Source organism: Coenobita brevimanus, chromosome 23 (assembly GCF_032717465.1).
Source record: "Coenobita brevimanus isolate Jiangsu-jjx chromosome 23, ASM3271746v2, whole genome shotgun sequence".
NCBI classification, from domain to species: domain Eukaryota; kingdom Metazoa; phylum Arthropoda; class Malacostraca; order Decapoda; family Coenobitidae; genus Coenobita; species Coenobita brevimanus.
In genome coordinates this window covers 72,470,501-72,483,927 of record NC_136976.1, presented here as the reverse complement: position 1 = coordinate 72,483,927, position 13,427 = coordinate 72,470,501, and the positions used below count along the sequence as shown (strand labels likewise).

General features: G+C 39.8%; 1 protein-coding gene and 1 pseudogene across 2 annotated transcripts in view; both read left to right on the top strand.

The window, feature by feature from the left end:
• The first annotated feature begins 905 nt into the window (after nucleotides 1-905).
• Nucleotides 906-13,427, top strand: part of LOC145393030 (nucleolar protein 9) — a 28,938-nt gene continuing 16,416 nt past the window's right edge. For both annotated transcript variants that reach the window (XM_080267355.1, XM_080267354.1), the window contains exons 1-8: nucleotides 906-1,042; nucleotides 3,889-4,121; nucleotides 4,924-5,037; nucleotides 7,122-7,368; nucleotides 8,920-9,143; nucleotides 10,162-10,305; nucleotides 11,085-11,213; nucleotides 13,074-13,262. In XM_080267355.1, coding sequence (XP_080123481.1) covers nucleotides 997-1,042; nucleotides 3,889-4,121; nucleotides 4,924-5,037; nucleotides 7,122-7,368; nucleotides 8,920-9,143; nucleotides 10,162-10,305; nucleotides 11,085-11,213; nucleotides 13,074-13,262 — 1,326 coding nt within the window. In that variant the 5' untranslated portion in view covers nucleotides 906-996. The remainder of the gene's footprint in view (nucleotides 1,043-3,888; nucleotides 4,122-4,923; nucleotides 5,038-7,121; nucleotides 7,369-8,919; nucleotides 9,144-10,161; nucleotides 10,306-11,084; nucleotides 11,214-13,073; nucleotides 13,263-13,427) is intronic.
• LOC145393126 (5S ribosomal RNA) lies at nucleotides 1,881-1,999 on the top strand (annotated as a pseudogene).

The following is a 13,427-nucleotide window of genomic DNA, read 5'->3' as shown; positions in this document are numbered from 1 at the left end:
CCATATTGATGAAGGCCGGAAGAAACATGGGAATATCTACAAGAGAGTGTGAACAGAAGAGAAGAGAATATGGAGAGAAAGACTGGAGATAAATGGGCCCGTTTTAGTGGCCTCATTCATGCAGGGATACTGGGGAAGAATCTCCCGACCCACCCCAGAGGGCAATAATGTTATAGAATTAGCAACAACATATATTTCTTACTTGTGAAATGTAATGCCATCTCTCTTTGATGAATTCTTGTACCCATTTTTTGCGTCCAGAGGCTGCACAGCTGACCATGGCACCCTTAGTTACGGAATCATCGGCTGCTTTCAAAAACCCAACGAACACCTCAGTTCAAAAACTATGGTCATCAGGCGTGGTGTAACATGGCTGCCGCCACACCAGCGCCGTCCTGGCGGCGGCTACATAAATTACGTTGTGTTACCCATGAAAGCCTCTCCATATAGAGCTCACACACACACACACACACACACACAGGTCAAACGCTGACTTTCCCTGTGACCTCGATCTTGTTTAGAAAATGATAAGGCTTTGTCACGGGCTGTTCCTCAAAAATTCCACCAAGTTTGGCTAAAATTCGATAAGAACTGCCTGAGTTACCTCATGGACTACAGCAGCCTACCTGTTTAACTTTTTTTTTTTTTTAATCTGCGGTTATCTATAAAAAAAAAAAAAAATCGAGTTGAGCCCAGCAAAGATCCATTGATTCTATTTGCATCACCAACAACCAACTGCATGAGGAGAGGTAAGGTTGGCAATCTACTAACCACCATTGCTAACCACACAGAAGGTAACCATTTAAGAGGGACTCGACCCCGGGCGGGATTTAGTACGACACTGTAACCATGACAGCAGGGGATATGGCGCACGTGGGTTCATCGGCAAAGAAATCCAAGAAAAAGGACAATTTCCTTCGACAGACAAAACGTCAAGGGAAAAAAGGGAACTTTGGAAAAGGGAGGAGATTATCAGAAGATGAATACAATTACTACATGAGAGTGTTCGAACAACTTAAACATGTTGATGGAGAAGGGAAAGGTGAGACCGCATTCAACTTTTATTTTTTATATAAAATATATCTGTAAGAACAAATGGTCAAACCTTACACGTACACCTCATGTGATTTTCGACTTCTCGTTAGCATTTTCTAGTAGATTCGGTCGTTTTAAGAATCTTTTCTTCTATGACATTTCTCTCGGAAATTGATAATAAACGAGTTCATTCATTCATTCATTGCCAGACGCCATGTTTCTCAGACGGGGTGGTCAAGGGCTTAGAGTTAATTGTTTTACAGGGAGGGGCACTAATCCTCCACCAACCCCACATGACACGTAGGGATGCCAACAGCATCTGGTGTTCCCAGGCGGTCACCCATCCAAGTACTAACCAGACCCAACGTTACACGTGATTTATTTCCGCCAGTCACAGACGAGCCCCTCTTGGGTCAGCCAATGAAATTCATCCTCGAAGAAGACGAGGATGCTGATTAAGGTAAGCTTCTAGGTTAGGTTAGGTAATTTTGATAGGTTAGGTTAGGTTAGGTTAGGTTTATTTTATTTAGGTATAAAAACAGGACATTTCGCATGGTAACAGGCATCCAACCTGAGTGTTTTCTGTTTTTTGTTTATTATCAGTTTCTGAGAGAAATGTCATACTAGAAAAGATTCTTAGAATGACCGAATCTACTAGAAAATATTAACAAAAAGTGGAAAATCGCACGAGGTGTATGTGTAAAACTTGACCGAACAAATTTTGGTAATTCTTTACCAAACGGACGTGGTGATTCTACCTATATTATAACAAACTCACAAGGTAAGTAATTTTGGTACTTAAGCAAGACAGATAGTCATAATCAGTAAAATCCAGGAAAAGTAAGTAACATGGCCATACCACGTTGAGTACACCGCTTCCCGTCCGGTCAGCGAAGTTAAGCAATGTTGGGTCTGGTTAGTACTTGGATGGGTGACCGCCTGGGAACACCAGATGCTATTGGCATAACGTTCCCCCTATGTGTCAAGTGGGGTTGGTGGAGGATTAGTGCCCCTCCCTGTAAAACAATTAACTCTAAGCCCTTGGCCACCCCATTTGGGATACATGGCATCTGGCAATGAATGAATGAATGAATGTGCAAGACTCATTTCATTAGAAAATATGGAAAGACTGCCTGTTTGGTAAAGAATTAATTATTTTGGGGAGTAATCTTTAAGGTTACACAGGACCACCACTTAAAAAAAAAAAAAAACTACCTTTGAACTGATTCAGTGACTTTGTACCAGTGCACAGAAGTGCATTTTTGAATATGAAGAGGGTCCATCAATAAACAAGGAAAATATGCTTACATAAGAGTACAGTAGATTAAGTTAGGTTAAATTATAGCAAAAAATTGGGTAGGTTAGGTTAGGATAAATAAGGTTGGGTTAAGTTATGAAAATATATGCTGAGTTTGGATTAATGGATACTGATAAAGTTAAGTTTGTTCAGAAATATCATTCTAAGATGATGTCTGTCTGTAACCAAACGCTGCATTTTAAATACTTTTCACCACTTTTAACAGAAATAAAGACCATTCTTTAAAAATCCTATGAAGAGCCAAGATAAGGTAAAAACAAAAGAAAGCTGCAAAATAAGGTGGTCCTATGTCTCCTTAAAGACTGCCTTTTTGTAATGCAGTATTAAGATTGACAGATGTTGGTCAGTAAGTACATTACAGTAAATTTACTTGTTTTTACCATATGGATTTGGTATTTTGTAGCTTTTACCCTACTCACTAGGCCACATTTTCTATCTATCTATATACGTAGGCTGCTTCCCCCAAGGAAAGGGAGGTAGCCGAGACAGGACAACACACTTCCATTTTACTCATCCACTAGTTCATTTGCATCTTAGCCCCAAGTATCCTTACATAAAGAAAGCTTTGTACTGTATGCTGCCCCTTTTTAAATCCGATACTTTGACAGTCATGTTATATTTTATGAAGAAGGCAACAAGTATTGTGCACTAACCCCTCCATGCTTGCGGGGGTCATGTTACAGAGAACCCTGCAAGTGACAAAAACCACAAATAATTTCACCACTTCCCACCCACCCCAAGAATGCTCCATGTTGTCAAATGTGATTGCTTGAGTACCCTTTGCAGTGCTCCATGATACATCAGATATTAGAATCCACCAGTACAATAATTGTTCAGCCCTATAAACGTGGGGATGTCTTGAAAAATATATATCTTTATCCTTTCCTTTTCCTCATGATTTTATTCGGCCTAATGCAGACTGTTTGAGCTGGAGGGGTTAGATGTTGCATTAATAAACCCCTTCAGTAGTAGAGGCCTCATAAAATAGTCTGATACTACCAAGAATAAACTAACAAGGATATCAGTTGCATTCAAAGTGTTATGTTTCTTTGGACTGAAACACTTCAGTTCTACACTGTACCTTGCTTTGTGTGAGAAATGTGGTAATATATTAGCTCTGACTTTGATTGGCTGAGAAATGAAGTAATATTTTAGATATATACCAGTACTTTAAGAAATTAGGTAAACTGGAACTCGGGTGGAAAATGAACACTGTTGGGAGTCCTTTAAAAACTGAGTTCAGACTCTTGTTTCATTTAAGCCAAGTGTAGCTAACTGGTTGATGATTTTTTATTGTATGGTAGACGTGGTTTGTTAACATGATTGCTTTAGTGCTGTAACCCTGTCAGAGGTAGCCAGCATGTAACCCAAATTAGTCAGTGACTGAAACGAAGCATTATGTGTCATTGAACAGGGTTCAGTATACCAGTGTTTGAAGGTAAATAATTTTCATGGTATAGTTCAGTATCTTCCTTGTTATATACTACAAATAGTTTACAGTATTTTAAATTTTCACAGTATAAACTTGTTTGCAGAGATACTGGTGCGTAACTTCTTCCGTGAACTACAGCGTGAAGAACAAGAGAGAAGCTTGGCCTGCAACCAGATTGTTTCACGGATTCTAGATGATGCACTACCTTTCGCTGATGTTGCACAAGTTCTCAGCCTGTCTGAAATTTTTGCCACAGATCTGAGACCCTTGTGCATTGACCCGTTTGCTTCACATGTTATTCAAACATTGCTCACACTGTCACTGAAGTATATACAGGTAGTGTAACTCATTTTTATTTCATCCAGTGGATGTGTTCATTGTTTTATGGAATTAACTATTGATTCTATATTATTCTTCATTACTGTAAAAACTGATATGGACAACACATCAAAAATATTTCTTGATCTTCCTCTGAATATATATGCTTTTAAAGCTACTAACAGTTTTATGAGTATACGGTACACAGCTTTCTTTATGTAAGGATACTGTAAATTTTTATTCATCTTCCACTCACTCAGTGTAATGCTGCTCTCGGGTGTCTGCCCTTTCCTATCCTCCATCCTTCTTTCCTTTCACCCTCTTCTGTCTTTCTTTCCTTCATTCATTCCCCGTCCTTCTGCGTACGGGTGACTTCTCCCTTTTCTGCTTTTCTTTCTTTCATTCTTTCCCTTTCCTTCTGCCTGTGGGTGACTCTACACTGAGTGACAAGCCAAATGGTTTCCTGTACACCAGGAAACCATTTACTGTGCTGGGTGGTAACCATATAGCCAAATTTTGGCACCTGGTGGTTTAGTGGGTAATTACAGCACTCCAGTCGGATTGAGCCTGTGTAGGCTTATATCCAAGGGATGGTTAGGGTTTATTGCTCACGTAATGCCACTTAAGGATGAGTGAGACTGGTCACTCATCTTAAGTGTCAGGACCAACTTGCCTAGCCCTGGGCGCCTATGCTCCTCATGGGGCAACGTAACATCGGATGATGAATGGATGATGAAAATATATTTATTTTCATAAGAACCAGCATCATACCATATATTATGGGTGATTATTTAATATAAATTTCTCTTAATTTAATCAGAAAGGTGCTGAGCAGAAACGGTTTGAAGAATCGAGTGAAGAAGAGGAACCAAAGGAAGTAACTGTTAGCATCACTGAGGAGCAGGCAGAAGAGTTTCGTAGCTTCCTTGAGAAGGTAAGAATTAGCTCACAGAAAACTATGGTAACAGTTTAGTAGACTCTCAGTACAGTCCTCCCTCCTATAACGCGGTTAATATAGACGGACAACATGCTGCAGTATACTTTTCCACGTTATACGTTCCATATGTTTCCATTGTAAAGGGCTAACCTATTCTGGACATTTTTCAAAGTTGCCATTTTCACCTTAAACCCTCCAACAAACACCCTACTGACAAACTCTGGTACTGATACACAGGAAGTTAATAAAAATACATAAGAAAGTTTCCTAGACATTAATATAAAAAGTTTAGGTAACTAACCTGACTGGCTGTAACAAAGGTAACAGTGCTCTCTACCAGGGAAGTAGCTACATCAGACGTAGCCACGAGGCGGGAGACCACCAAAAAACAATGGAGGACACCCCCAGCAGCCAGTGGGGGTACATATGGATGTGACATCATGTGACCAATCACAGTGCACTGCTTGCTTGACGTCATCTTGTGCAAGGTTTGACTTTCGGCAGGCCGTCTGAGCTCCAACTCCCAACAACTTGTTGCATTATATCAGTTTGTGACTGCGGTATATATTTTTTGGTCACACTGTAGACGACCGCGTAAGTACAAATCCATGTTAAATGATCCCGCGTTATAGGAGGAAGGATTGTATATAAACAGGTTGGGATTCTAACTGTTTACGTAGAAATATATTTTGATTACAGTATTTTATTCCTCAGAATTAGTTTGGTAAAATACCGTATACATGAGGAAGGAATTGAAGGTAAAAGCTGGTATGCACAACTCACATATCTTTTCAGTTTCATATTCACTGTTCTCACCCTTAACTTTTAACATGTCATACCAATGTCTCGCACCCATACTTTGGTTAGGGAGCCAGCACACCTTCATGCAAAAGTTTTGCAACCCTTATACTCATGTATTTGTTTTGTACAGCATTAAGGCCTTCATAGAACTGGTCATCATTCTTTCCTCTTCCTTCCAAGCCCAAATATCATCACTTCATCATGTTCTCTGTCTGCCCCTTTCCCTCTGATCTCAGGGTTGCCATTCAGTTACCCTGATTTTCTGTCTGTAAGCTTTTTTCACAGTGTACTGTACATTACATTCCCCAGGTATATGTATTCAACTTATTTTAGTTCTTCACCTCCCGGTTTTTGAAAGGAGCAGAACATGGTTGGTAACTGTAACTGCCTTCTTCCTTATTTTCAAATCAATTAACTCTAAGCCCTTGGCCACCTCGTTTGGGATACATGGCGTCTGGCAATGAATGAATGAAAATTTTCTGACTCCCTGTTCAGCTCGGTTGTCATTCCTGTAGTTCTTCCTCATAGTCAGTGAAAATAATGATATAACCAAATTGAACATCATTTAACTTGCCCGGGTCTGGTCAGTATAATGTTATAGCAGCCGTGGCTCAGTTGGTTAAGGCGCTCCGCTCTGACCGAAGGGTCGGAGGATCGAATCCACCCAAGAGTCATTGGTAGACATCAGGAAGGGCATCCGGTCATAAAATGCTACACGCTTCAAACCAAAGTCCTCTATCCAGGGGCAACGCCTTAGCCCTTATCCAAAAAAGGGGGACCTGGCGTAAAACTCACACACATTGTTTATATTAATTCCTTACTTATTCCACTCTATCCATCCAGCCATCATCCAGTCCTACATTGCCCCAAGAGGTAATTAAGGTGCTCCAATCGGATTGAGCCTGTGTAGGTTTATATCCAAGGGGTGGTTGGGGTTTATTTCTTATGTAATGCCACTCAGGGATGAGTGAGGCTGGTTACTCTCATCTTAAATGTCAGGACCATCTTGCCTACCCCAGGTTCCCACGCTCCTCATGGGGCGACATAGGATTGGATGATGGCTCGATGGATATAAAAACTCCAACATGCATGCCTGTATGACTAATGAAATTTGTTAGGACTTTTGTGAATACTTTTTACACAAAAAGGTTGTACATTATGCAGTAATGTGGACACTAACATCTTTGTATGCAGTCTGACACCTAACAGATTTTTTTTAGTGGGAAATATAGCCAAGACGATGATGGTGAATACTGAGTTTTGCCTTGTGTTTATTTCAGGTTGGAAGATTTGTGTACAACAACTTAGAGGACTTTGTGTGTGATACTTATGCCAGCCACATCATCCGCTCGGTGCTGGAAGTGTGTTCTGGTGTGGAAGTTCAGCACTCCGCAAAAAGCAGCCAGAAGTCGCATTTGACCCACAGTCTGTGCCGAGATGAAGGGAAGACCTTAGCCATTCCTCAGAAATTAAAACAGTTGCTCAAGGACTTTGCACTGAGGTTTAAAATGTTACCTAAGTTATCAGGTATGTTTATGCTTAAATCATAGGACTTTTTTTTTTTTTTTCTTTTTTTTTTCTTTTCTTTTTTTTCTTTTTTTAACACTTATTTTGAAAGTAAGTGTAGTTAAAAATAATGATTGTTGAGAGAGAGAAGGTAACTTGTAATGTGATGTGCTAATAATCTTAATGGAGAGAGACCTGAATTGATGGAAAAGTTCTATACCACAGCATATAAATGATGTTAATGATGGTGGTGGGGATGATGATGATTCTGAGAAAGAAAGAAAGAAGGAAAACAAGAGTTTAACGTGTAAAGGAAATGGAGAGTATAGTGGCTCAAGGAAGAAACGTGACCAGTGCTATGAAATCTTTGATACATAACAGAACTGAATAGGGAGGCTGTTAGGTGATTGCATTAAGATGTGTCAGTACTTATGGTATGTTAACACAATGGTTGTAAGACTTGGGTATGGCATAAGGTTGAAAAGTCAGAATTAAGAACAGTAGAAATGAAAGAATAAGGGTTATGTGTGGGTTATATAGAGGCAGTGGATATAACTAGTGTGAAAGGGTATTATGTAAGTGAGTGAGAGACGTAGAAGATGATGACACTTGTCTGGGTCAGTACTGATATGCTGGATAACTCTTCATGAGGGTGTAAGTGTAAACCAGATGTATAGAATTCTATGTTTTATTAACTTATCGATACCCAACTGCATGAGAGTTATTATGGTAGTCTGTCTGAAAATACAGCTTTCAGCTCGGTTTACATTGTCTTCCCATGATTAACTGTCTCTCTCTGAACAAAGAAGAGAATTTCCTAGCCTAACAGTGGAACATCCCAGTTTCAGCTACACCATTGCTAATAGTACTCTTTTACTGGTGTCTTATATACAGTATGATATTGGTGGAAAATAGGTTTTGGATGTTGTGATGATGATGAAATTTTATATGCCTCTTTATATCTGTACTGGTAAATGCATCTCATAAGGGCCCATTTGTGAACTCACTGGATAACGGTACTGTTTCGATATACTGTTTTAAAATTAATTTGATATGTGATCATTTACCACCTGATCAGTTGGAAGGAATACATTATAGTCATATGCTGAGGGATTACTGTGGAATATTGATATCTGATATATCATCTTGTCAGCAGTAGCCATTCAGATTTGTGTAGAAAAGGGAGATATCAGGATCAGATACTGTACTAGTATTGTATATTTGAACACCCTGTCCTTAATTGAGAAAAAGTGGTCAGGATGAGGATGATGATGAAAATGATTTTACAACAAGAATTACTGTACATTATGACGTTTGAGTTACATCTAGGCCAGTTCTGGTTTTTTTCTAAACTGCTTCAGTCTGACGACATTTTTTTTTCTAGTTAGTGTTGCTGCGTATAGACAGTTTTATTCAGATGAGGGGAGACTTCAGACATGAGTGAGTTAGATATAGCCATGATTAACTCATTCACTGCTGGAGATCCTTCCATTGTTGGACAAAATCACCTGAAGGTAGCAAGATCCATTAGCAGATTCAAGGGGTTAAAAGATAAAGTATGATGTCTTCCAGATATAATGGCATGTGAGTGTGGCTCAGCAGTTTTGCAGTCATTAGTATCCATCCTGGGCCATGTGGATGAGGAGAAGTGCCAGGATGCAGTGGAGCATTTGATACAACATGGGCTTCCAGGAGTGGCTGCTTGGTACTCCGATTCACAGTATCAGCCAGAAGAAGATGCACTGTTGAATCTCCCTCCACTCTTCCATGACAACCCCACCACACGCCTGCTGGAGGTATCGGCACTATGTCCCTGAACTTTCATTATCTTCTGGTTGTGTGTAAAATTGTTTGTGTAACTTTTATATTCACCAAGTGTTTAATCTCCTGTGTTTTGCTGATTAGTTGTCAAGTCTTTCATCTTCACTCAGTGTGTATTTACTCTTTCATCTTTGCTGAGTATTTAATCTTTCATCTTCACTCATACAACTAACAGATGAAATACCTCCATGTCGTTTTGTCCTCTGCCGTCAGACTGTGTCCCTACTAACTCACACCTGCCTCATTCATATCTCTGCACCACATATCTCCACCTTGTCCTCTGTCTCCCCCCACCCTTCCACTTCACACACATACACTCTCCTGATCAGTCTTCCGTTTTCCATTCACTCCATATGATAAACAATAGTTAACCAAATGGAGTCCCAATTTTTGTAGTAATTAACTAAGATCCTCCATGAATATACCTCTTTTTTATTCTCATTCTCTTGCTATCTCTCATTGTCTCAGTTAAAATTTTCTGTTTGTTGCATCACAGGTACTTCTGACCTAACATCAAGAAGTCATGCAGGCAAAATTCTGTGTTACTGATATTCTTGCCTATGATTCATGGTTGAGGATTGGTCAACACAAACACCATTCATTGTTTTATTACAAGCCAATTACAGTGTGGATAGTAAACCGGAGTTAGGTTAGCAGTAATATGGATTGCCAGTTATTTTTATGCTTTGGGAGAAAGAATGCGACCTGTATATTTCCTGCATGTTGTAAGAATTGATGAGAAAGGAAAATATTGGGGGTTCCATCATCATCATCATAATTGAATTACTCACTAAAAGTTTTAAAATGTAAAGTGATGGTGATGATGATTAGAATCCTGAAATCAGAAAAAAGAAAATTATTTTTTATTTTTACCTTTCCCTACTGCTTAACTGTATCCTTGGACTGGAAAAGAGGTCAGGATGATGATGATGATTTTTTTTTTTTTTTTCTTAATTTTTCAGGTTATGATGGTTATTTTTCATAATTTCCCAGGTTATGGTTACTTGGTGCAGCAGTGAACAGCAGAGTACTATCTTCAAGCAGTACTTCCAGGGCAAAATTAAGACTCTGGTCCAGCACCGGCAGGCTAATTTTGCCGTGCAGAGACTTGTGGCTGCGTGGAAGGACAAGGAAACGGTACTGTGAATTAGATGTTTCTTCTTTTTAGAGAATAAAAGTAAATGAAACAGTGGATGGTGGTATAGTACTTTTACCTTAACTTGGCCCAAATTTTCACCCACATTATTACAGCTTATTTCACGTAATTTAGTGGCTAGCATGATCATCTAGTATTCTGTAATGTCTAGTAAATTGTCTTGTTACAGCTTAGTATTCAGGTTGGAGAGATGGTAGTTTTGGGCCAAGTTTGGGTACAAAAGAGTATAGCCATGTAATCAACAGATAGATGATGGGTGATCTAGTGAATTATGGGACTCCAACTGGATGTGGCCCATGACGGTTTAAGTCCTAGGTTTAGATAGAGATTATTTCATACATAATTCAGTTTAGGGGAAAGTGACTGGGCACTCTATTTAATTGTGTGATCATAGTTGCTTGCCTTGGGCCCCTATGCTCCTGATGGTGGAATAAAGGATTGGATGATAAGTGGAATGTGAGTGGAAGATAATGGTTAAGCCATTTCACCATTACAGTTTGCCATAAACTGTGTAGAATTGTGGTGATAATAAGAGTATGAGTAAGCTAAGAAGACACCATTGTACTGTACTGAAGGTGTTAATGAAGATAGAGATGGTATGAAGTATCTCAGATAGGGTCCTGCATCATGAAGGACTAACTTTCTCAGAATTAGTAGCAATGCTTACACTAATGTTGTTTTTTTGTGTGTGTGCTGTTTATGAGGAAGTGAGCAGGTGTTTGGACATTTGCTTACATTGATATTATTTTCATTGTTTCAGTTTGGTGATAATTATGAAGAAGTGAGCAAGTGTTTGGATGTGGCAGTGGAGTCAGGGCATGCTGGCGTAATCACAGCTCTCACTCAGGCATGTCGTAGGCTGTCATCACACCAGGCACAGTGCATGAAGGTTTGTGAAGCTTACTATATTTACTGTGCTCAGTTAATTATTTCAGGAGTTCTTAGATGTGTAATGTCACTCAGAGGAAGAGAATAATGTGTGTAGTGTTAAGAGAACACTTGGATATTGAGCTTTGATGAGATGATGCATGTATGTAATCCTCAGTGATTTGGACATGTAGAGAGAATATGTGAAAGTTTATATCCAAGGGGTGGTTGGGGTTTATTGCTCAGATGATGCCACTCAGGGATGAGTGAGGCTGGTCACTCTCATCTTAAATGTCAGAACCAACTTGCCTAGTCTTGGGCTCCTACGCTTCTCATGGGGCAATATAGGATTGGATAGTGGATGGATGGATGGATGAATTCGTAATTGTGTTGTACAAATCTTAGTGGGGAAGGGAGAGCCACTATGGACATATCAAGTAATTGGGATGGGATGAGGTCCTGAGAAGAGACTTCAAGATTAGTGGACAACAGGGATGTTGCAGAAGACTATTTGACTTGAAAGTCACTGTCAGGTGAATAGGGCAGTCACATGAAAACATAGAACTGTTTTTCCATATATTTATGTTTTCATGGAGGTCCCAAGATGGAAGGTATCAGAACAGACAAGAATAGAATGAGTGGGTGTACCTGTGTGCTTTCATACAACAACAATGGGTTGTCGAGGACTGGGACCAAATGAAATGAGTTACCTCTGGAGTGCTTGTGGAATCTCTTGGAGAAATGGACTCATAATAAGTGTATATGAACTGTGGTCAACTGTTGCTGTGTCTGCTAACACCCATGAGTGGTAACTACAGTAATGCCAAATGAAAATATAGTTTGTCAGCCCCAGACTTTGCACAAAATTACCTCTACCAGACATGGCAAAAGTGGATGATGGGAAGAGGATGTTTGAATAGATGGTTGCTTGAGTATGTTGATCAATCCTTCTGCTAGTTGTTTGGAGAGAAACTGTTGTATGCCAGGCACTTAAACCTAAAGTTAGGGAAGTAAAGTGAGAGTGCGGTCGCAGACTTTGGGCTTATTACACTTTGGAACATAAGCTAGAAATCCCATTACTTGAACCACAGCAGTCTCCCCATGGGTCAACAAAAGAAATCATACAGCCTGATATAACACCATTAATGCATTGATAATAAATCATCTGTATTGATATATACAGTACTCAGGATATCATACAAAATTAGTGCAGTGGTATTAGTGGAACTGTTATTGACTTGTTGGTGGGTGCTACTGAAGAACATTGGTAATTGTTTTAACAAAATTCATATCCTCAGACCTTCTTTGCAGCAGCAAGGGTTATTCTTAGAGTACTCTCAAGAGTTCACTCATGGAACTACTGAATTACCACCAGTTGATGGACTAAAGTTCATATACCTTAACATGATGGGAGATTATGTCCTTTTCCTCCTTATACCCTATAACTCACTGGCAGTATAAGACAGTACTGTGGCTCTGCATCCTTGTCATACCATTTCTTTGTATTGAGCAACAGTTTCGAGCATTATCCTTTTCAGTCCAGTGATGTATTTTGTATTCTCATATGATTTTATGCTGATCTGAAAAGACACTTCAAACTGGAGGAGTTTGATCTGTCATCATCATCTTCATTATGTGGACCTCCTTTCCCACCCTAGGGCAAGGTGAGGAGTAGCAACATCCAGACACTCCTTTAATCTCTTCACTTCTAGAGTCCTAATAAGATCATATCATGTTAACAGGAATAAAACAGAAGAATGCATCATTGGATTAAAGAGTTTAATTTCTTGTTGCAGCTTAACATTCAAGATGGAGAGATGGCAATTTTAGCCCCAGTTAAATTGGACAGAGTGTAATTTTACCCTGTTTTGTGGTCACACAGGCACTGATGGAGTTGCTTGGTTGTTGGGAAAGTGAGGAGCACCAGGCACAGTTTGCGATGCTGCTGCTACGATTGCAGCCCCGGCAACAGGAGGTGGCGACAGGGTTGCAGCAAGACAGTCGGCCACCAGTGTCACTCCAGGGGTCTCTCGCACTCCAGGATCTACTGCACTTTCACAAACCAATCAAGGTGCTTTATGTGGTGCTTTCATTCAGACTATGGTATCATAATGTGACTGCCATGTCCCCGGTAACAGAGAAAACATGCATCCACCATATCACCGGGGATAGTTTGGGGGTGGGGGTGGGGGGCATTCAATGACCATATCCGTGGAATAGAGTAGAAATTATTCGG